The sequence below is a fragment of the Gallus gallus genome, chromosome 3, assembly GCF_016699485.2.
Source record: "Gallus gallus isolate bGalGal1 chromosome 3, bGalGal1.mat.broiler.GRCg7b, whole genome shotgun sequence".
NCBI lineage: Eukaryota > Metazoa > Chordata > Aves > Galliformes > Phasianidae > Gallus > Gallus gallus.
The window spans coordinates 18012901-18036797 of NC_052534.1; the positions used below are offsets into that span (position 1 = coordinate 18012901).

Sequence of the window (23897 nt, forward strand, 5' to 3'; positions counted from 1 at the left end):
GTCTCATCCAGCCCCTAGGAAATGGAACTACAGTTATGTCTGAGCTGAGCATGGCTTGTAAAGGTCCTGGTGCAGCCACATCTAGAGTGCTGTGTCGGTTCTGGGCTCCTCAGTTCGAGAAAGACAGGGATATTCTAGAGAGAGTGCAGTGGAGGGCCACAGAGACGATGAAGGTCTGGAGCATCTCCTGAACGAGGGAAGGCTGAGAGTCCTGGGGCTGTTCAGCCTGGAGGAGACTTAGAGGGGGTCTCACTGCTGTTTATAAATATCTAATGAGAGGAAGCCGTGCAGATGGAGCCAGGCTCTGGTGATACCCAGTGGCAGAACAAGGGGCAGTGGGTACAAACCGGAACGTACAAAGTTCCACACGAATATGGGGAAAACTTATTCGCTGTGAGGGTGGCAGAGCACTGGAACAGGCTGCCCAGAGAGGCTGCGGAGTCTCGTCTGGAGATACTCAAGACCCACGTGGACGCCTACCTGTGCGACCTGCCGTGGGGAGCTGCTGTGGCAGGGGTTGGCCCAGATGGTCTCCAGAGGTCCCTTCCAACCCCTAGGAGGTGGCCTATCCTGCCAGGTATGTGGAAATACATTTGTCTCGAAGCACCGGGTAAATGTCCTGAAGAGGAACTGAGGTGCTGCTCTGTGTTGCCTTTGTTTAATGGTGTGAACCAGGCTGTGGTCACCTTGCCCAGCAGCACGGAGCTCCTCGTGGATATCTGACAGCAGCTGGGTGGCAGGATGCATGGGGCACCCGTCTGTGGGCAGCGCTGGGTCTGTCACTCACAGCCGGCCTACCTACACAAACGCAAACTCGCATGTGGGCTCCCTTCACTTTCCTGCGGGCTCCCTTCACTTTCCTGCGGGCACACTGTGGTTAGAACGGGACTATGGGGAGACGCATCCAGCAGGAGCCTCTTAGGCTCCGCTCTACGTCATCGCACCCCTTCTTGCGGGGACGCGGCGCTGCTCGCCCCGAACTTCGAGACGCGCAGTTCCCGCGCCGCTCCGCCGCTCTGACAACGCCGGGGCGCGAGAGGGGCGCGCGCCGCACGTCCGCGAGGAGCAGCTGCCGCCGCGGGGCGCGAGCCGGCGCCGCGCCCTTCCGATTGGCTGCCAATGACATCACCCGCCCCGCCCCCTCCCCCGCCCCGCCGCTCGCCGATTGGCCGCCGGGGCCGCCCGTCGCCTCCCGCCCCGCCCCCGCAGAGCCGTACATTTACGCGGTAGCAAAAGAGAAAGTAAGGAGGATGGTGCGGGTGGCGCGCGGGGCGGCGGGCGCGAGAAACAGCGGCGCGGGGCCGCCAGGAAGCGGGACGCACCGGAGCGCGCCGCGCCGGTGAGTGCGGGCGGGCGGGCGGGCGAATAGCGGCGCGGGGCCGCCGGGGCACGAGGGGCGGAGGTGCAGGGTCGGGGAATGAAAGTTTGGCTCTGCGTGCTTGGGTTCGCTGCGGTTATTGTGCGTGTTCTCCCCTTTCTTTAGGGAGATGGGCTGTTTGCCCTTTTGTTGTTGTTGTTCCAAAGCGTGTCAGGCGGAGAGGCTCCGCTCTCCGTTATCCTTTTTCTAAACGGCGAAAGCGTGGGGGATTTTCCTCTTTCTCTTTTCTTTTTGTAGGGCTGCCCCCGGTCCGCCCTCTGCCCGGCTCCGTGCGGCGGGACGCGCGCAGGGCGGGGGGAGCGTTCCGCCGAGCCGCTCGGAGCCCGGCGTTTCCTGCTTTCGGCGAGACCTTGTTCTTGTTGAACTCGGCGCTCAAGTTTGCAGCCGTCTCCGCGCGTTGAATCAAAAGCCGACTTCGTTGCGGCTCGCTGGAAAAGTTGCGCGTTGCCGCCGACGCGTCGGGCTGCGGCGGCCGCCCGGCCCCGGGTTCGCTGCGGAGCGCGGTGCTGCCCGCCTCGCGCCGGGCTGTCCGAACCGCCCCGCGCCGTCTGCGTGCGGAGCGGGGCCTCCTCCCGCCGCGCCGCTCCGCTCCGCTCCGCTTCCCCTTCGCGTGCGCGCGCGTAGCTTCGCTGCGGGGTTGGGAGAGGTTCTCGAGCCGCCGGCGTGGGTTGCGACCCGTGGGTGACGGGTGTCGGGGAAGCGATCCGTAGGTTCGTGTGACGCGGTGTTTTCATCGCCTTTCTCCCCCCCCCCCCGCCGCTCTCCCCTCCCTTTCTTCTTTTGCAGGGGGATCTTGAGTTCTTCCTGATTTGCTAGCCCTCAGCCTCCTCATGCCTCCGTCTCCCTTAGACGACAGGGTAGTGGTGGCACTCTCGAGGCCGGTGAGACCTCAGGATCTCAACCTGTGTTTAGACTCTAGCTATCTGGAACCTGCCTCCTCCGCCGGCGAGAGCCGCCCCGGTCTGCTCGGCGCAGCCGTCGTGTCCCTCAAGACTGCCAATCTCACGTATATGCCCTCATCCAACGGCTCTGCCCGCTCCCTGAGTTGTGGATGCAGCAGTGCCAGTTGCTGCACTGTGGCAACGTACGACAAGGACGCTCAGGCCCAAGCCCACGGCAGCACCGGCAGCGCAGCGGCCTCCCCCTCCTGCCCCGCCAACCAAATGGTCAACAGCAATGAGAGCGCCGGCGGCCTGAGCCCCCTGGGCGGGGTGGGCAGCCCGGTGTCGGGTGGCGGCAAGCAGCTAGCCAGCATCAAGATCATCTACCCCAACGACCTGGCCAAGAAGATGACGAAATGCAGCAAGAGCCACGCGCAGAACCAAGGGCCTGTCATCATCGACTGCAGGCCGTTCATGGAGTATAATAAGAGCCACATCCAAGGGGCCGTCCACATCAACTGCGCTGACAAGATCAGCCGGAGGAGGCTCCAGCAGGGCAAGATCACTGTCTTGGACTTGATCTCTTGCCGGGAAGGCAAGGACTCCTTCAAGAGGATCTTTTCCAAAGAAATCATAGTTTATGATGAGAATACCAATGAGCCGAGCAGAGTAATGCCTTCCCAGCCCCTCCACATAGTGTTGGAGTCCCTCAAGCGAGAAGGCAAGGAACCCCTAGTCCTAAAAGGTAATCTTCCTCTTTGCCCCCCACGTGCTGTGCAAGCGTTCCGCCACAAACCTTGCTGATGGCTGAGCTTCCAGCATGGCTGTGCACCTCTAGGAACGTCCCTGTGCCTTGAGACGCAGCTGACAAAGCACGTCTTCCATGGGCAGGTGGTGGAACAGGCCACTTGGCCGTGGTGAGGTGCTGGCCTTCCTCCGATGGTTGTCCTTCAGTAGTGGCGGGGTGGGAGTTGAACGAAGGAGGAAGCGTGCTTCCTGGTGGCTGGCTCTGTAGACAAAGAGTTTCCCCCAGTGTTTTCTGGAGCTATTTATAGCCTGAGGGGCAAAGGTCCGGGAGAGTATACTTCTCTTTGAGCTTACCAGACTGACCTTTACTTAGCAGCCTTATTTTAGTCCATGTTAAACTCAGCTCCTGGGTGCTGGAGATGGGCAGAGAGAGAGCAAATGAAGAAGAAAGATAAAGGAGGCGTTGCATCATTGACCAGCTGACAGAGCTCAAGGAGTGGTCCAGTCTTGCTTTGTTGAAACAGGGTCAGAGTAATGGGCAGAGGGAGATGCTCCTCTAGAGAGTGGTCTGAAAGGGTAGTGATTATACGTGTGTGCGGATACGCACTTCTATGTGTATATTTTTTCCTCCTTTAAAGGCTCATTTTTAAATGTATTTTTACCCTATTCCTTAGTATTCTAGGGAGGAACAGTCCCACTTGCCCTAAGGTAGCAGCCAAGGACGCTTCCCTTTCTTCCCTTTATTTTGTAGCTCCTATTTATAACTATGCTGCCCTCTATAAATCTCTTTGCCCCTGGGTATTTATGCCATTTAGAGGCACGGCTGATAGATACTGGCTATGGTGCTGTGAACTACAGGAGGATTTGTCTGTACTTAATTCACATGAAAATAGTGGTAAAAGTGTGGGTTGGTCTGATAGTTTAGCCCGTTTTCTCCCTTTATCTTCATGGCCGTCTAGGAGCTAAGAGTCCAGTGCAGCGCTCCTCTTTTAGCATATGCTGTGGAAACTTAACGTTCTTCCAGCTCCCAGCAAGCACGCAGTTGCAGTGCTGCAGGCTCCCAGTATGCTTTTAGTGCCTGTCCTGTCCTGGTGGTGCCCTGTAGCTGCACAAAAGGGAGAGGTGCTCCATAGGGTAAGGCTACCCCCGAGGTTCTCTCTCTCTGATGGCAGTCATTGTGGTGCAGAGTTCTTAGAGCTAGATCTATGGCTTGTACCGTGTGGGCTGCAGGTCTTCCTGCCCTTAGAAAGGGGAGGTGCTGAAGGTGTCTCTCTTCCATGTTTCTGTATCACGAGCTTCTGCTACTTCAGGCTGTAGGTGGAGTGGGTGGCTGTGGTGCTGCTGGGCCCTGTGGGCAGCCGTCTCTGAGGTTGGTCACTGTTTCCTGGGTGCTGCACGGGGCTTGGCTGGGTGCTTGTGGGATTACTTGGGCTATTTTTGGTTTTCAGCTACTGAGAAATGTGAGCATCTGTTTCGAAGACCTGCTTAGGAGAAATCCCCTCCCTGAACTGCTTCTGCCAACAGATCTGAGACCGTGCTAGTAGACAAAGCAAGCCCAAATCCATTGTTCTTTTTGGGTGTAAGAATTGGCTGGACCAGGGCAGGCCTCACCTGGGGAATTAAGTGCTCCTGCCATCACCTCACCTTCCTCCCTTCTCTAAGTAGGGCTCAAAGGGGGGCTCTGATGGAGGTCCCTTCCAACCCAGGCCATTCTATGGTTCTGCGAGTCCACCCTGTAGTAAAGCAGCGCTTAGGAAGGCTCTGCCTTATTTTCTGAGCCTGAGGAGCAGTGTTGGCCGTGTGGTTGTTCATTTTCCCCGTCAGATAGCATTTTTTCCATCATGCCCCTGCAGGCCAAGCGCCAACACCATGTGTGCATGCAGACCCGTGGCTGCAGACACCAGAATGAAACCAGAGATAGCTCTTTGCCACTCTTTCTTTTTTTTCTTCTTCTTCTTCTTCCCCCCCTTTTTCGAGTGGTTTTTCTTGCTTGCTGTAATCCACTCCTAATTTATGGCCAACCCATCTGATGCCTGTGTTGTGTTTGCAAACACTGGTTGCTAGCCTAGCCGGCCAAGTTTATGTCCCCCTGATCCGGTGCCACGTTCTCCATCTTTGGTGCTGCCTGTCAGCCCGCGCTGCTCTTTGCGCGGTGCGGTGTCACGTGGGGGGAACCCGATCGGCGAACCCGGGGTTGGGTTACGGCCCCGGCTTACTGCTGTCGGGCGGCAGCATGGCCCTCGGTGTATTTAGGGTTAGGTGCCCCACTCTTTTTAAGCACTGTTTCCAAAGGCCGCACGGCTCTATAGATAAATGTAAGGACGGGGTGCCTGACTAGGCTCAAGTTAAAAAGAGGTTGTCTGATTTATTTTTAATGTAACAGACTGACATAAACTGATGCTGACAAGGGAGCGCCGGGCTTTACAGGGATTTTAAGAGCTGTGTGCCTCCCTTTGTGTCTCCTTGCTACTTCCTTTAATATGGAGTGTCATTTTCAATTAAGCTCTTCAGAGGCAAAGATTTGCTCCGTTCTTTGTTCAGAAGGCACGGCAGCATTTGGGAGCCTGACATGACTATTTCATTTTCTATCAAAAAGGTATCGTGTTCTTCACGTTGCTGCTACATGGGCTTTAGCAGCCTAAGTGATCAAGGGCTGAAGCTGCTGCTCGGTTATATCCAGAATATGAAGAATTCTTGTTTTTCCCCCGTGTGCTCCCAGCTGTTCTTGTTAGACCACAGTGTTCCATTCCTACCGAAACCTAAAGGCTTCCCTTCGTGTGGATGCATCTTTTTTGCCCTGTGTTGGGGATAAGAGGAGGTACAAACGGTGATGGGAGACCCTCAATCACCCTTTCTTCTTGCTGATGGCAAAGCTGCGTTTTTTCCCAGGTTGCCTCAGAGACCCAGGCTGCCCTCGATGGGGTTGTGCCCACTTTCCTACCCAAAGCCCAGCAGCACAGCGTGGTGGGACTGTCATGGGATAACAGCAGTGTATTTCTGCCTTACTGGAAGAATTTGCCATCCGTGGGTGCATTAGCTCATAGTGAAAGTGGCTTGCAGTTTTGGGCTTTTTGCATGCTTTAGTTTGCTCCTGGGACATAAAAATGGGAAGTGGGGAGTGCTTTGGCATTCAAATGAAAAGTATTATTTTACACAGAATGGAGTGTTTAGGTTTGGAGTTGAGTGTCTCCTTTCAAGTTAAATTAAATCTACAAATGAACTAGAAATGAAGAAGTGTAGTGCCTGTGACAAATCATTTCAACGGTTTTAAACGAGAAGAGTTGCCTTTGTCTCCCTGGCCAGTCCCTGGGGGTATTGGCTTCACCTTACCCATCTTCCTCTGCCTTGGAGACCCAGCTCTGGGAGCCTCATGAACCACTGAAGCCTCAGGCTCAGGTTTTTTTAAAAAGTCCTCTGTTTGACTCAGGGAGAACCAATCCAGAGCAAAGGTGTGGAGTGAAAATTTGCTAATAATCCCAGTTTTTTTCTGTGCTGTGAAGTGGTGGCTGGAGCACTGCAAGGGGCTTGGGGAGGAGCGGAATGGTGGTGATAACACGCAGTTACTTCTCTCTTCTTGTTCCTGGTTTGAGGAGCTTTTTTAAACTCTGGTTTGCAGTCTTCTCGTTGCTCCTCTAACAGGGAAATAAATTAAGTGGCTGGGTCTCGTTATAGCAAGGAGCACAGAACCTGCCAGCAAACCACTTCGTGCTCACTGCTGTGCTCTAAGAATAGCTTCAGATCTCTTACCAGCGCTGAAGTCACCTATCAGAGAAGTTGAAACAACTACAAAGGGACCGAGAGACCTATAAAAGGAATAAGCGCCTGCTTTACGTTGTCTCGTGTTAACCCGAAGGGCTGCCTGTGATCGACTGCCTTTGGCATACCTGATGTTTTCGTAATCCGTTGCAAACACATGATTTATTATTATTATGTAATCCAGCGGTGCCAGTGTTACTTTAAGCCCTAATTGAATTACACTGCAGAAGCGCATTCAAGAGTAGAATTTGACACAGCGGTCAAAAAATCCAGCTGTCCAGCAAATATGTGCCTGGCGCTTATTTCCACTGGAGATCTCCACTGAATAATTATTAGGTCATGGCTGAAACAGGGAAATGTGTATTTTTAAGTGTTAAGTAATGCGTGAGATGCATCCAGTGTGTTTAGAATGTGCTCCCTCCGTGCTGCAGAGGAAATCTGCCCTCATCAGTCACTGGGGGAAAAACTTCTGCTGCCTCTTCACAGGCAGGGATTTCACCTTCGGTTTTCAGAGAGTGATTGCAGGAGCTTGAATACGTTTGTCAGTAGTCGTATTTGAGGTTTGAGAGGTTGTCAACTAAGACGGATAGGCTTCTGTTTTTTAGGATCTATACGTGCCTTTATGTTTGTTTCTCTTGAAGCAACAGCTGATGTTTGTTCTTTTTCACTACGCTTAGGAGCCTAAAAGTTTTTAGAAAGATTGTCTTTGATTTACAACGCCTCTGAAGTGGGGGATCAGTCACTTGTCTTTAGGCTATGACTCTTTCTTTACGGAAAACCGTATTACAATTACTTATTTACACCAGAAACACTGAAGTGAAAAAAATGATATGAATGGGAGCAGCATGCCCATAGTCTTAACACTCATCTATCATGCATCTTTATTGGCCCACCAGGAGAGAAACTTTTCTTAAATATTCAGTGTAGGCCTGCAGGGCTATAGAAGTCACGCTCTGCAAAGAAAAAGAATGCTGTTAATCTACTTGAAAGAAGACCTAATGCTTTGTCACTGTGCAAAGGATAAGACCACGCGTGGTGCTTTGGCCTTGCTGGGAAGTTGCTGGTGGGCCTGGGGGAGCATTGGCTGCGGAGAACACAAGGCTGACCTGAATATGATGACTGGCTGTTGCCTGAAGCTTGGTGTCTAGCTACTCAGCTGGATCTGATGAGAGCAAACTGGAGAGAGGTACCCTCTTGAGCACTGCACCTGCTTACTTAAGCTGGCAGGGCCTTCAGGGGTTTTCACTGCGAGCTGTGGTCTTAGTCTGATGAGTGTGTTGACAGTAGTTGGAGTGGTAGAGCTCTAGTGTGCACCAGTGCCTTTGAGACTTGGCTGGGATGGAAAACCAGCCGGCAGTCCTGGCAGTGCCCCTGCGTCCCCTATGTGGAGGCAGAGAGCGAGGCTGTTACGACAAGCACAGCTGGAGGAGCACTGCCCCTGCTTTCAGAATGTTTCAGCATGGTTATTTCTGCGGCTGGAACGTCCCGGGGCAGTCATGGTCTGTGCTGCGTGTTCAACTGATGCTTTATGCCCCAGCAGCTTCAGCAGTGAATCTGCGGGGATTTTTAATGCCTTGTGACTTTTCAGTACAGGAAACTGCTTCAATTAATATCTGTGATGAAGGCAACCTCGTGCCTGGAAGCATCGCAGCCCGCTGGAGACGGTTTCAGTGCATCCTCCCACTGCTGTGAAAGCTGCTGGTTCCCCGGGAGCACGCGATCCTCCAGCAGGTGGTTTCAGCACGGCTCTTGACTTCTACAGCGTAGATTCACAGAATCATATGGGGTGGAAGGGACCTCTGGAGGATCGTCTAGGCCAACCCCCTGCTAAGAAGAAGGTTCCTGATAGTAGATAGCAGCACTTTTTAAGTGCTTAAAGGACAGATGAAAGTAAGCAGATTCCTTTCCTGTGTGGTGCAGAAAAGGGGTATTCAGGCTAGGGATAACTGTGACTAGATACCAGGGCAGTCTCAGGGCAAGGGGAGCTCTGGCCAAGGCCACACAGTGGTCATTCTCTCACTCTGTGACTGAGCACACACAATAGGCTTGCTGTGAGACCTTGGACGAGTCATTTTAATCAGTCTCATTTTTCTTTTTCTGTTCCCTGCACCGTTTGTAACACTGAGCTCATCTCTTACTTACAGCAGCAGTTAAGTGTAGTGGACCCAGATCCATCCACAGTCACAGCAGTGCTCTGAAACAACGCATCTGTCTTGTGCAGAAAGTGGGAGAAAGAATAACAGGCACCCTTTTTGCCTCCTCCCTTAGCAGTGCATCCTTTCTGAAGTAATACACTGTAGGTTCTGATTTGCCTGTTGGCGTTTTTGTTGATTTAAAAACCTCAAGGTTCAGTTTTATTTCTCTGTTTTGGTGAGCAGATTATCTCCTTGCTAAAAGGAGTCACCGTGAGCAGCTCAAGGTCTGGAAGGAGCACAAGCTTGTCCTCTCCTTCCACTTGTATTTAGTGGTCCCCCTAAGAGCACATCACTACTCCCACACTGACCTGAGCCAGCAAGTCTGCAAGAAGCCACCAGCGCCTTGTAGGAAAGGAGCGTATAAACAGGAGGGAGAATGGCTGTTTACAAGGGTGGATAGTGATAGGACAAGGGGGAATGGTTTTAAACTGAGACAGGGGAGGTTTAGGTTGGATGTTAGGAGGAAGTTTTTCACACAGAGGGTGGTGACGCACTGGAACAGGTTGCCCAAGGAGGCTGTGGATGCCCCATCCCTGGAGGCATTCATGGCCAGGCTGGATGTGGCTCTGGGCAGCCTGGTCTGCTGGTTGGCAACCCCGCACGTAGCGGGAGGGTTGAAACTTCATGATCATTGTGGTCCTTTTCAACCCAGGCCATTCTATGATTCTCCCAGAGGAATGAGCCTCCTGTTGCTGTTGCTTCTTGTCCCTGCATGAATTATTACATTTATTAAAAAGAAATATATATACTTTTTACCATATGTATTTTTTTTGCAGTGGTTTTAAGAGATTTGGAAAATAGCTGAGAGAAGCCTGCTAGTTGAATTTATTGTTGCCAGTTTATGATGCCAGAGTGAGATATTGAGGCTTAAGTAAAGCAAGTGGCCAGCAATGTTTTAAAGCAAAAACTCTTAAAAGCAATTGACCTGTATTATGCTAGTGATGGACTCTAAACACTCAATGTGATTAAATTCAAGGCAAACCATTGTATTTTTGTAGATACTTTCCTCTTAGCTCTTTAAGGCAGTATTACATCTGTACGAAGGAGTAAAACATTACTTATGCTTCCTGGGAAGTACTGTTGTTTGTTTATTTATGTGTAGAGACACGAAATGATTCAGTTTTGATCTAGTGAAGACATTCCTTGTTTGATGGCTGTTTAATTCTGGCTTTTCTAAGTGTATGTTTTCTCCTTCCCTTGATGCTGGAGTGTAGGTTCTAGCCATGCTTCCTTGCCCATTATGACTGTCATGCAGTGCTGGGTCCCCTGGTGGCCAGGATGGAGTGAGCTACCGGGTGCTCAGGCCTGTAGCACGCTGGGGCTCAGGTGCCAGTTGGGCTGGCCCTGGTGTTGGTGGCAGTGTGGGGACTGCCTTGCATCTCACTGCTTCTGGTAGTTGGCTGTTTTGGACTGTGTGGCACTAGGGTATTTCAAGGCAGGTTCCTTTACTGGATGTGAAGAAAACTTCATATGCTTTGAAGCAGGTTGCTGGAAAGTGTCAAATGAGTGCCAGATATAATTTGTAGCCAAAAGGAAAGAATTTTTTTTTTTTTTAAGAGGTTTGAGATCCATCAGGAATGAATGGCATTCACTGGTGTGTTGTAGCAGAACCTTGCTTTCCTCTCACGCTGTTGCAATGTTTTGCTGTGTTTCTGATGCAGAGGAGCGGTGGTTTGGGCTGGAAAGGAGCCTGCATTCATTCTCAGCAGAAACAGAACGGCTTGCTCGGTTGCTGGAGTGAAGCTGTCCTGAAGAGGTTGCCCTTAAAAGGGTAAAATGAATAAACAGATGACTGAACCATGAAAATGTCAGCCTTCTCTAAAACTTGCTAATTAAACAGAAACGTCCACTCCTACGCATCCAGGATTACAGACATCTGAAACTGTGCTGAGGCCCTTCTCCCTCTTTGGGTGCACCGAGCCTGCTGTGCTGCCTCTGCCCTCACGCATCCCAGAGCCTGGAGGTCTCATCCATTCTGCCTCTGTGAAAGCAGGCTTGTAACTCTTTGTCAATATAAAACCATTTGTGGTATCTTTATAGCATGAAAACAGTTTCTGTTCCCTCCCCCCTCACTTCCCCTGCCTCCTTTATACATAGCTTTAGCATTTCTTGATGACCTTTTTGTTAATATGATTTCCAATGGGAGCGTTTCACAGTAGAAGTATGTATTCCTTCAGGGTTTATGCTGACATTTCCAGTGATTATTTAATTGGACTTCATGTTAGCTTAAATCCTCATGGGAGAGCATACTTTTGCTATGAGAAGTTGTAAAGTGTCTAATTTTGAGTTTCTGCTATAAATGCTTGCCCTCCGGGGAGGGCAAGTCCAAACCTCATCTGTCACTGCAAGATCGTCACAGTTTGGGACGTAGGACTTAATTTCTTGTTCCAAGTTACATTCTTACATAGCTTGAGCTCCTCCTCTTACCTTTCTGATCGCTCTTAGAATAACAGAGTGCTTTGAAGGATGCTGTCCTGTGATGTGACCCTCTCTCCTGTGAGCATTCTTTTAAAATTTTTCTCCTAAATGGACAAACTCTATGCTTACTCAACGTGTATGGGACTTCCAGTTGCAAAACTGGTACTACTGTCTTGAGTTCAGATGTGTGGTGACTTCAGGAAGGGCTGGCAAGAGCACCAGTGGCATCTCTGAGGAGAGCTGGCGAGGGAGGCATGTTGCTTTCATAGGTGGCTTGGGTGTCCAACTTCTGTCTGAGGCAAAGCTATGTTTAAGACAAACAAACAAAACAAAAACAACCCTCAAGCTGAAATCCCAAGAACTATTCCCCAGTAGCAGTTAAATATATATATATATATATTGCTTGTTTCTTGTTTGAACTAGCATGGATGACGTTGTGCATTCTTAGAAGAGAAAAAGCAGTGGGATGACAGCTAGCGATGTGAAGAAGCAATTCATATGTTCAGGTGTGGAAGGTATTCTGGATGAAAATGTGGTGGAGAGTGAGTGGTAGACATGATGGAAGGAAATGAGAGGAGCTGGGCAGAGCCTGTGTCCTTTGGCAGAGGGCAGTGCCTTTGGTGACCTCCCTCCTGCACACCTGGAATGTGTCCTTCAGGGCAGCGAGCTGCTCTGTTCCTGGTGTGAAGTACTACAGCAAAGCAGATAAGAGCAGGGGCTGCACGAGGGCAGCAGGAGAGGATGTGCAGTGGGTGTGAGCTGCAGCAAGTTGAAATTAGAAATAATATGCAAATGCATGGGCATGTGCCTCAGTGCTGGGGGACAGCGTAATTCTTTTTATCTGGCCAGACTCTCAACATTTCAAGGGGGTCTCCAAGCAGCCGGGTCAGGGATGTGCTTGTAACTCCTCTGGGCTAGAACTCATCAATGAAACAGCATCTCAGGGTAGTTCCCACATGGAAAAAAACTGACCTCGCAAGTTCTCTGGAATGCATGGGCTTGCTTTTTTTTGTTGGGTTTTTTTTTTGTTGTTTTGTTTTGCTTTGCTTTGTTTTGAAGTACTGTTGGCAGCTTGATTAGAGGGAGAGACTAGATCAGATTGAGTGTATCAAAGTGGAAGCTGTTCTTTGTGAACTATGTTTACTTTCACTTTTCTGATGTTTGCTTAAAGGCTAATCTTTTGCGGCAGGGCTGGTGCCAAATGCCGTGTGGGTGATGGGGGAAGAAGCCCTGCAATGGGTGGTTTGAACCTCCTGCAGACAGGCAAGAAGCCTGTAGGGCTGGAAAGGGAGGCCTAATTCACGTGCTGGTAGCAGCACGGATACAAAAATCTTTAGTTATTTATATCTTTGTGTTCTCCCACCCCCACTTCTCCAGAATCGGTGTTGATTCTTGAGACCACTGAGGGTACTTAAATTGTGAAGGGATGGTGAATGAGGATTCTGTTCTGAAGAGCTGAGTGTGGCTGCAGTTATGTTTGGTGGGTTTTTTTTTTCCTTCTGTTATTTAACAGCAGAAATGTACGGAAACAGTCTTAGCATCATTGTATTCTCCTTGTACCCTGACTGAATTGTGGTGTCAAGTGGGCTTCATGCCTCAGTCTCCATCTGGTGTTTTTTATGAAAGCAAACAAAAACCTCATCATTTTCTTGAAGTCAAAGGAGCTAGTTCTAATGTTGTCTAGGTGAACATGGTCTGACAGGTCCCCACTAGTTTTCAGAGAGGAGAATTGTCCTTCTCATCTCAGCTTCCTGCTGTGCAGGCCAAATACACTATCTTCAACCACAGCACAACCCTAGAGCTCTCCACGGCAGTGAGTGTGAACCTGGCTGTGCTGAGGAGAAGGATGTCTGTCTTGGATAACAGGAGCACTCCTGCCATGCTTGAGTTAGCTCTGTTGCTACAAGAGGTGCGGGAAGTGCTGTTCTCAGTAGTATCCTGAGCACTGCACGTCACGTAGGCCTACCCGTGCTTGAGGCAAAAGCAGAGGGAGGCTGAGGGAGTACTGTAGGAGAAATATGGAGAGAGAGCATAAGGGATGTCATCTAATGGAGGTAGGACTGGTGGGGCTTTGGTTGGATTATAGCCCAGATTCAGGGCCATACATTTCTGCAGGCCATGGGTTGGTATTGTGAAGACGTGATCCCGGCAGTTGTCCACATCCTGAGAGTGGCTTTGGCCACAACTGGCAGAGAGCTCTGCTTCAACCTGTAAGGCTGCTTTTCCCTTGGGGAGGGAAGCGAGCTGTGATAGATTTGCTGCTGAAAGCGCACCCAAGCATGCAGAGAGGATGCATAACAGCACGACCCAGATGAGCTCATGCTTGCTAGTGGGTGCCTCAGCACACCCTGCACATGCAGCGGAGGGTGGGCCAGGGCCAGACTCTGCTGCCCACCTGGGGTGACACAGGGCCGGGCACCCGCAACCCGCAGCACACCTCTGTTTGTACGGGCTCAAGTCGCATTTGCTTAACCTTGAGGCATCCTGCACTTTGAGTCGACTTGACACAAAGTCATCTGTTCATTAATAACACAGAAGCAGTTTAATTGTTGTCTTAGTGGAAAAATACATGAGACTGTCATCAGCTGTTGCTTCTGGCAATGCTTTCTGCAGTAATGTAAATAAATGAGGTCACAGGTTTAAAGGAACAGGCTGTACTCGCGCAAATTCAAAGCGTCATCTTAAACGGGTATGCACCAATTGCCTGAATGTCTTATATTGTGCTGTGCTCATGCCACAAACGTTAGCTGCTTAAAGCTGTAACATTTTGACCTTAAACACGGCCACATTTAGCCGTAGGGCTCGGTTTGTTGTGTGGGCCCTGTTGCTGTCACACAGAGCAGAGCTCAGCGCTGCCCTCCGCTCCCTGTGAGGAGCTGCAGCCGCCATCAGGCCTCCTCAGCTCCTCTGCGCTGAGCAAACCCAGCGGCCTCAGCTCTCCTCACACACCTTGTCCTCCAGGCCCTTCTCCATCTTTCTAGGCCTCCTTTGGACACTCTCTGATATATCTTTTTCTGATGATTCACAGCCCTATGGGATTTCTGCTTTTGTTGCATGTGAATTTTGGTTTGGTGGTTTTGTTACTTATGGGGTTTTTTTAGGTGGCCTTGTGGTGTTGTAATACAGGATGAGCAGATCCAAAAATCCACCTGAATAGCTTTCAAAGCTGTATAGAAGGTCTGTTTGTCTGTGGGGATCACGTGTTCTGTCTAAGAGCAGATCTTGCATCTGCAATCTGTCATGTATAAAAAATGTTCCTGCTGTCACTGCAACAGGTATTGCTCTGTTGTCAGGGTGCTTTGTGCTGCTTGACTTTGCCTAAGCCATCCCTACTGTGGGAGAGGGAGCAAGGTAACTTTACTGTGGGATAAGAATCTCTTTCGAGGTAGGAAATATGTCAACTCCACTGAAATGTATCACAAACCACACCCTCACTTTATATAGAATTATAGAATGTCCTGAGGTGGAAGGCACCCACAAGGATAGAGTCCAGCCCCTGGCTCTAGTCAGAACCAGTGATGAAGAGGTATTGCAAAGCATGGAGAAGGAGGGTGGGTGTTACTGTACTTGCATATTTTTTTCCAGTTTTCTCCCCTTACAAATCCCTTGCCCAGAATGTGTGCAGATAAGATGTGTTGGTTTTGCTTTCTGTAAAGGTGGGTTCCTATTGTGAGGTCACGGGCCTTTGCAAAACTGGTCACCTTGTTTCTACTGCACACTTTGTGTCTGCTTTGAATTATGCACACCTTTTCATGACAGCAAATGACAGCTGCTGTTTGGCATGACTTCTGTGCCATTTGCCCCTGCTTGATTTGCCCTGAGCTCTGGCTCCTGCCCAGCTGCTCACCTGGCCTCAAGAGCATAGGGTGGCTTCAGAGCTGGGAATCTGCCTGCAGCTGCTGCGCGGCAGGGGTTTGGGAGGCATCATGCGAAATGTCTGTGGGCAGGTGGTTGCAAAGGGCCTGAGCAAACAAGTATGAATAGCTGGAGTGTATACAGTGCTGATTTGAAGCTTCCTAAAAGTTTTGACGTCTCAGACAATCCCTAGCCTGTGGTCATTCGCTAACTGTTCTGGCAGGACGGAGCGGTGGAATATTTCACGCAGCTCATGCAGTGATAACTGCAAGCATTTCTGGCCCTTCGCATCAGTGGTGAGCAGAAGCACTGCCTGCTGATGCATTCTACTAGACATTGGGGCAGGCTGTGTGCTGTAAAGGTCCTGCTTCCTTCATTCCTTTCCTTATTAAAAAAACACTGAATATCCAAGTGTGCTGGGCATCCTTGCATGCCTGTTGCTTTGTTTGGGTGTGGGTAGGTTCAGGCTCCCTGACAACCTGCTCAGCAGCTGTTTTGGAGCAGCATGTGGGATGTTCTCTGTATCTGTGTGAGGGCTGTCAAACTGGCTGGATGGTTCAGGCTTTTTACCACACTCTGGTTATTAAAGCTATGTGATATCTTCAACGATGGAGAATTGTCCATTGCTCCATTGGTTGGGTGTCTGAGGCAGTTCAGGTTAGTGATCCTCTCCAACTAATGTCCTGGGAGGGAGCTTGCTGTAAGTTCTCCAGCTCTGCTGTGTGCTTAGGGTGGCTGGTGAAGAGTGATGTCATAAGCAGTGCAGCTCTGGAGAGTGCTGAAGCACTGGGGTCCTATGTCCACCTGTGGCTGCTGGCTCCCAGAAGGCTGTGGCAGAGGTGGAAAATGAGAACTGACCCCAGGGCCACTGGAGCTGCTTATTCTTTGCACTGGTTCTTGGGGATCCCCACATGTTCTGGGTGTTGTTTGAACAATTATTTAAGCTGAATGGATTGCTTGCCTGTGCAAAAGTAGAATAAGTGTTGGAGTAGGGTTGGGTTGACTGGAACGTGGTCAGGGTTCAGCCTTTAGCTTAGGCTGTTGGTTTGGGTGAGATGTCAGATGGCATCATCATGGTGACCCTGGTCTTCTCTGTTGTTCTTGAGCAGCCTGCAAAGACTTTTCAGCCTCCATAAGGGCTGGGTGGTGTAGTTAGCAGATGAGCTCAGATTTTTGTCCTTGCCTTTTCTTCTGCCCTGTGCCCTGTTACAACAGCTTTGTGAACAGAGATCTGTAAGGCAGATCTGTTTGTGCTTTGTCCTGTAAACCGCAGAAACAGCTGAAGATAAGCATGTTTTTGAGGCATGGGAAATATTCTGTGTTTTGAGAGCGATTCAGGGATTTCTGGGAAAGTTAGTTACTAGCAGTGTGTGAGGGACAGGAGGAAGGAGGGATCAGACAGGCCCGAGGACTTCTTTAGCTCTGTAGCGTGCTGCATCCTGGTGTCCATCCAGAAGTGCCCCGATGTGGAGTCACTCAGAACTGTCAGGGTTTGGTTTGTGCTTCCTTGTCCCATCTTCTGGTGTGTGGCCAGGACGGTAGTTTTGGTGCTGTTTGAAGGATGGGAATTCACCTGTCCTTGTGCAGAGGAGGGGACTGAGTTGGGGGATTGCTTGAGGAGTGGAGAATACAGGAAAGGAAGCAATAACCCTCCTTTGTGCAAAGAGTGGAAGGCAAGGTATGGCCACCTGCCTTCAGCAGAAGGACCCAGGGCTGTGAGCCTCCAGAGGAAGGTCTGGGATTTAAGATTTGCTCCTGTCATAGAAGTGAGGTCTCACTGTGCTTGTTTCCCTCTCGTTGGCTGATCGCAGGCATATAGATTGTGTACATGGGTTGTAGCTGGGCATCTCCCTTCTCAAAGCTGGCTGTGGCCTGGTGAGGGGCACTAGTGCTGTCAGGCACCAAGATGGGCCCTGGGTGAGTGCTGGCACCGAGCTGCTGGAGCTGCAGTGCTGAAGAGTTTCTATCTGAACCAAAGCCTGTGTGGCAGCGTGGCTTTAAAGTCTTCCCTTTGCTAGATCATTGTGAAAGAGCATGGAAAAAGCAAATAACCTTTTAGAAGGAGGGGGGAAAAAATAGCAGGATGGTGACATTCAGCATTTGTTTTGGCTGGAGTAACTCTTTCTAGTAATTTACGTGTAGTTTTCCCCTTCCTGGAATTTTTTGGCTTTCATTTAACAAAATGCAGTTGAGCCCAAGCACTTGGCTGGTCTCGGCACAACACGTGGCCCCACGTACCCTGCTCCAACAGAAACCCACGTGTCTGTGGGCAGCAGGGTGGTATGGCTTCCCTTCTCCTCCTGCCCCTGTCTTCCCAGGCGCGGAGGCGAGCCACCTGTTAACATTACATCATTGGCTCCCAAGAACGCCGTCGTACCAAAGGCCTGAAACAAAGTGGTTCTTCTTGTATTGTTTGCGCTCAAAGAGCTGATGTCATGCCAGCTGATGTCATTGTGTGCTTTGTGTAATTGCTATGGAAACTGGGCAGGTGGGGAGCCCGGGGCTGATGTAATTGCCGAATGAGGTGTAGAAAGAAGCTCTGCTTTTCTTCCTAGTTCTGCGGAGCCACCCTCCTGGAGGGGGGGGTGGGAGGGGAAGAAAAAAGGGGGAAATCGCTGCTTGAAAAAGCCAGCAGTGTGCCTTGCAGTAGATCTAGGGTGAACACGAGCCAAAAAGTGACTTCTCCCTTCCCCCTCAAACCCATTTCCCATCCATATGAATGTCCTAAAAATAACCCGCTAGATATTTTCAGGCAACTGGGGCAGAAGAAGGAGCGCTGTTTGCCCCGTGTTAGGCAGGCACCTTGGTTGTTGTTACGTTTCAAGGTGTGGCGTTGCTTTGCCCGACTGCACAGGCATGTGCTGTTCTCAGGAGTAAAGACTGCGAGAGCCGCGTGCTGTCCCTTGTCCTGAGTGCTGTGGGTGCCCTATAGAGGTCTCTAACCAAATATCTGCTTGGTCTCTCTCCCCAGGAGGACTCAGCGGTTTCAAGCAGAACCACGAAAACCTCTGTGATAACTCCCTCCAGCTGCAAGAGTGCCCGGAGGGGGGAGGCGGCGGTGCGTCCGCAGTGCCCCCCACACTACCTCAGTCCATCCCCACCACGCCGGACATCGAGAATGCCGAGCTCACCCCCATCCTGCCCTTCCTCTTCCTCGGAAATGAGCATGATGCTCAGGACTTGGAGAAAATGCAGAGGATGAACATAGGCTATGTAATCAACGTGACCACCCACCTGCCCCTGTACCATTACGAGAAAGGCATGTTCAACTACAAACGGCTCCCGGCCACTGACAGCAACAAGCAGAATCTCAGGCAGTATTTTGAAGAGGCTTTTGAGTTCATTGGTAATTATCCTTGACTGGAACTACCTTATCCCCACTCCTCCCCTCCCTGCACCTATTACAAGAATCTGGAATGAATTTTATGCTTTGCTAACTACCCTGAAGGCTGTGTAAGGTCACATTTACTTTTGTTTAGATTGTCAGAAATACTGAGCACCTCATGTTTCTGCTGATTCTCATTTCTGGCACATCTGACTAAGTAGCCCAGAGGTACAATTTTATCCACTGATAGCAATGCCTACCTCTAACCCTCCAAATTTGGGTCTTTTCCACCCCTGCTTCTCCCAGCTGAGATTTTTGTCGTTCCATCTTGGTGATTCCTTTGCATTTCCTAGTCTTCACAGTGGCTTCTAGCCAAATTTTTGTAGTAACTATTTTTAATGACAGCTGAGTCTTCCCTAACTCAGTTTTATGAGAGAACTGACAAACTTTCACTCTCCACTTATTTTATCATTAGATTTGTAACTTCAGTGTATGTGTGGGTGAGCGTATAGCAGTGAAAACTAGTATTAATAAGCTTCAAATTCCTGTAGGCTGAGACAGTTCACTGTGAAAATGCAGCTCCATCTGAAACTGGGGAGGTGGCTGAGGAAATGAAATTACCTGTGTTAGTCTGAATCTTGCTGTGATTCACACAGCATATACCTCATCCAGTTTGATTGGTGGGGCAGTGCATTCAGCTCTGGTCGTCTATGCTAAGCCCAGACAGCCTTTTTAAGCGGAGCTGTTCATTGAGGATGTGAAGTAATACTGAAAGCTTGTGAGGACCTTTCCTTGCTCTTCTCTATGCATTTGTGGACACAGCTTCTTGCAGTGCACACACAGAGTTCAGCCTTTTGCAGCACTGTGGATGTCTGCTGGTGTTTATCCAGTAGCAGTTCATGTGTTTGGACGTTTCTTGATACATCCTGGTGTTGGGAAGGAACCATGGCTGTGTTTGTTTTTTTTTTAATTTTTTTTTCCTTCTTGCTGAAGCTGGGCTAATCTTATTATCAATAGTTCAGGTTTGATAGTGGAGGCCAAGATGACAAAGGCATACTTCTTTGCCACATCACAGCTTAGGTCCATAGCTGACCCCAAGGACCTATTAAAGTAGACTCGGAGCTGTCTTCCTTGATTCCTGCTCTCAAAAATAGATTGTGTTTATGGCTCCTGGGTGAGAGCATGGGTGCACAGCTCCTCTGGAAGTTGAGCCTGCTTGTGCTGGTTCTGTGGGGTCCTCTTGGGCTCACCAAGGATCTAGCCTTAGTCGTGCAGCTGGGGCCTAGGGTGGGAAACCCAGGCCCACATATTCTGATCCCATCTGCCTTGGAGCTGGGTCTCACTGCTTGGAAGCAGTGAAGTGAAGGTGACTAAGCAGAACACTGCTTATCCTGTAGTTTTGATGGTAGGCAGCATTAGAACTCAAATAGAACTCAATGTTAGAACTCAACAACTCAAACTCTTTAAGTTACAGGCTGTATGTTTTTTTTAATTGTTTTGATGACCTTAGTAAGGGCAGAGAAAGCAGCCTTGCTCTGAAAGGCTTTTTAGAAAGTATTTTGAAACCCATTTTGCTTTCCTCTTCAATAATTATAGCTTGAGGGGCTAGCTTTGTTTTTAATAAACAAATATTTCTCCATTGAGGTTTTTCTCCTTAGCAAATTCAGCCAGCTGGGGAAGTAACTAGTCAAAGCTTTGCCTCCCTCAGGGTAAGCTTTTTTAATTTCATTTGAGACAATAGAGAAATATGTAAACAGTAGGTCATTGGCACGTATCTATTTAAATAAATTAGAAAACAAACATAAGTTTAGTTAAGATTAAGGGCGTAGGAAGTGAAGCTCAAAAAGTGTGTTAAAATATGCATGGAGTTTTGAGTTTCTTAAATACTGGCCGATAGAAACATAGAATTCGGCTTCCTTCAAGTTTTCATAATACAGGTGGAACTTGTGGAATAAGATGCACTTTACTCTTGGTGGGGTTGGATTCACACCAAAACCTGTAAGCTAAATTCATGTTCTCCTCCAGATTAATAAAAGAAAGTAACGTGCTGAAGTGTCACATCTTGAAAGCTTTATCTTCCATTTTCGAAGTAAGCTGTGGGAAACGAAGATGGCATGGCAGTGACTTCCTGCTCTTTCTTGGGTCCTGAGCTTCCAGGAGCTTTTTTCTCCCTTGCATCTCTCTGTGCAGATGATGTGTTTTGGAGGAGAGCACGTGTACATCTGACTGCACACGTGTGCTGTCCTTTTCCTCCTTTCCCTCCTTGTTCTTTCCTTGCTGCTCCTAGAGAGATGTTTGGGAAAGGTAGCATTCGGTAGAATGAGGTGCTCCAATTGTTAAGGGGCAGAGATGACAGTAGCCTTTTCACACAACAAAAGGTGAATAAAATTGGGCTGGGAGGCAAAGATCCAGTTGAAACAGACAGAGCTGTACGCTTCACATGAAGTAGCTTTGACTCCCTAGAGGGTGGACTAGAGAGGAAGAGGAGGAGACGCTGTTGTGCTTCTAGCCAAATAGAGGAACTTTTCACATCAAGTTACTTCTCATTGCACTGAGCTTTGCTAATTTACTAAATAGCAGAAATCTTACTTTCTTCTGTCGTTCTTGTTTTCAGAGGAAGCCCATCAGTGTGGAAAAGGTCTCCTCATTCACTGCCAGGCTGGAGTGTCCCGATCTGCCACCATAGTTATTGCGTACTTGATGAAGCACACGCGCATGACCATGACGGATGCCTATAAATTTGTAAAAGGCAAACGACCAATCATTTCCCCTAACCTTAACTTTATGGGGCAGTTACTGGAGTTTGAGGAAGACCTAAACAATGGCGTCACACCGCGAATCCTCACACCAAAGCTGATCGGCGTAGAAACTGTTGTGTGATGGTGAAGCTGCAAAGAGGTGGTCAATGAAGGGGTTAGCCTGTTCTTCACCTGATTTAGGGCAGTGAGGGGTGGGCTGTGGGTTTTTTTTGTTTGTTTGTTTTTTTAGCTTTTGGGTGGGGAGGGGGTTGCAGCAAACTTTTTGTGAATAAAAACCTTTTTTTGTAAGGAAAGGTTTTTAAAAGAGATCCAAGAACTTGGCCATGTTTGGGATGCGGTTGTGATTTCCTTCCCGGGCACTGATAGAGCAGAGAAGCTTTGGAGCAAAAGGAGTACTTTTTAAAATCCAAAAGCCAAGAAGAAATATTGGGCTTTTTTTTTTGTTGTTTGTTTGTTGGTTGGTTTTTTCCTCCTCCTCCTCTCCGGCTACTCGTAGAGTTTATGGCTAAGTAGTCTGTGCAGGTTCATAGACTGAAGAAACCTAAGTTGAAGACAAAACACAAACAGCCAAAACAAAGCAGAAAAAACTTGCTGAAGCATGAGGGCCTTCGTTCTGCAAAGGCATTGCTACAGATCACCTAGCAAATCGCTCACTGACGCAAAGGAGATCAGAGCAGCTTAAAAAGTCTGCAGGCACTTTTCACACTCCTGACTCAAACTAAAGAAGAAAAAAAAGAGTTTATTTGGCGTGTTTCATGTTCCAGTTCTATTTTTCTATTTTGGGGTGTAAGGTTTTAACAGAAAGGGACTTTGATCATTCTATGCCATATGCCTTCACTGGCTTCTTGTGCAATAATAATTTGGGATTCGTTTTGAGTGTTCAATCCAATTAGAGTTGGCTGCCCACTAATAATAAGATAATTTTAAAAGTCTAATAGTGCAATGGCAGCTGGCTTGGTTCAGAAGGGATAAGTGAAAGCAATTATTTTGTTCCTTTATATGATTTCGATCCTAGTTACAGTGCCATAAACCTTGTTACGTATGTATATCAGAATGTACAAAAAATCGAGAACGAGCAAAGTTTATTTAAAAGTATTTTTTCGCACAAAATATTGGTGTGTTTCAGTTGTCTATGTAAAAGAAATTTGATTATAAAAGCAAAAAATCCTTTGGGAAATGTGTGTCCTTTTATTTCTTTAGCAGTTTTCCATTTGCTTTCTGTTGGATGGGCTTTTGGTTGTGCTTGATTTTTTTGGGGGGAGGGGGGTTGTTTTTTGTTTGCTTTTTCTTTTGCAGTGTACAATGCCCATTGACAAAGCTGATACCTTTTGTTTGACATCTCTTCTTCAGTGTCCTGTTCCTGTCCTCTGCTGGTGGAGCGTGTTTTCTTTATTTCTTTCTGTACTCTTGCATCCCTTGCTTTCTGTAGCCATATTTTTATCTCCTGGAAATATATCAAACTTGGAGCTGTTCAGATGAATTCGCATGACTGGGGTGGGCTTTTTGGGGCAGATCTACGGCTCTACAGTCATTAAAAAAAAAAATAAGAAATAAACATTTTCCAATGATTCCTTTTCATCTTCTTGCAATTAGCTTACCTTCTGTGTTTCAGATCTAGTTTCTAGAGAGAGATGAGTGTCCTTCTGTGTTGTTTTTTTTTTTTCCCCCTGGCCTCTCTAAAGCCTGCTCCTTTAGCAGTTCCACGATCCCTGATCCTGCTAGAATTTTTCCTTCTCTTTGCCCACTTTTCTTTCATTCTTTCCCTTTTCCAGTTGTGTCACTGTTAAGTGTGGTGTGCATCACAAGGCTTCTGCCCAGCAATGTTCCTTAGGTGGCTGACTTCTTTTGCTTTCTTTGTTTGTATTTTTTTTTTAATTATTATTAATGGTATGGTATAAACTGATCTCTTCCAGACTGTTACCAACTTAAAATTTGAGCCTAAAATGAGCTAAAAGATATTTCTCGTACGATTCTGTTGTGCAAGCTGATATATCCCAGGAAGCCTCGTAGCCGTGAAGGTTTTTCCTAGGTGAAAACCAATGTGGACTGAACCAAGATTAAAACAGGACCTGTCAGAAAACTTATGTATAATCACATTAGACATGTATATTTTTGTGGACATTTTACTTAAAATGTTGTTACTATACCGATATTTTCTTGAAACGTATCCCTTTATTAAATTATTTTTCTACTGGAACTGATTTTTTTTCTTTCCTATGGTTGGTCCCTTCAGTGAGATGCCCTTGGCAGGGAGCATTACCCAGGCAGCAAACCCTCCTGGGCTCCAACTGCTGGGGGTTGAGGACAGCATGCTCTAGTGGGAAAAAACATCCCTCCCTAAAGATGGGCTTCTTTCTTTGCCATTGGGCTCAGCCTTTTTCAGCTGCTCTGCATGAACTGCAGATGGCTGCACCTGGGTCATGTTGTTAGCAGGCAGAGAGGAGGTTAGAAAGGCTCTTTGCTGCTTGCAGCTCTGTGAGTCAGAGCAAGGGAGTCCTTTTGGAAAGAGCAGTGGGGCTGGCTGAGATTGTAGCAGCCTACATTACTGATAGTAGGATCTGCATGATAATGCTGGAGTTCCAC

The 23897-nt window shown here is 48.6% G+C and overlaps 1 protein-coding gene across 2 annotated transcripts; it reads left to right on the forward strand.

The window, feature by feature from the left end:
• The first annotated feature begins 1215 nt into the window (after positions 1-1215).
• On the forward strand, positions 1216-23511 carry DUSP10 (dual specificity phosphatase 10). 2 transcript variants are annotated; one of them, XM_046938769.1, is made up of 4 exons: positions 1216-1241; positions 2165-3004; positions 18202-18576; positions 21170-23511. In XM_046938769.1, the coding sequence occupies exons 2-4, from the start codon at positions 2209-2211 to the stop codon at positions 21433-21435; spliced, it is 1437 nt and encodes a 478-aa protein (XP_046794725.1). In that variant the 5' UTR covers positions 1216-1241; positions 2165-2208; the 3' UTR covers positions 21436-23511. The 2 variants fall into 2 exon arrangements, with proteins under 2 accessions (XP_046794725.1, NP_001026215.2); NM_001031044.2 differs by lacking the exon at positions 1216-1241 and adding an exon at positions 1244-1339.
• The last annotated feature ends 386 nt before the right edge of the window (positions 23512-23897 follow it).

Bases quoted from the DNA above. Each gene is read 5' to 3' on its own strand.
- DUSP10 (XM_046938769.1), top strand. From the start codon at position 2,209: ATGCCTCCGTCTCCCTTAGACGACAGGGTAGTGGTGGCACTCTCGAGG. The intron at 3,005-18,201 runs GTAATCTTCCTC...CTCTCTCCCCAG, and splicing joins GGAACCCCTAGTCCTAAAAG to GAGGACTCAGCGGTTTCAAG. The intron at 18,577-21,169 runs GTAATTATCCTT...TCTTGTTTTCAG, and splicing joins AGAGGCTTTTGAGTTCATTG to AGGAAGCCCATCAGTGTGGA.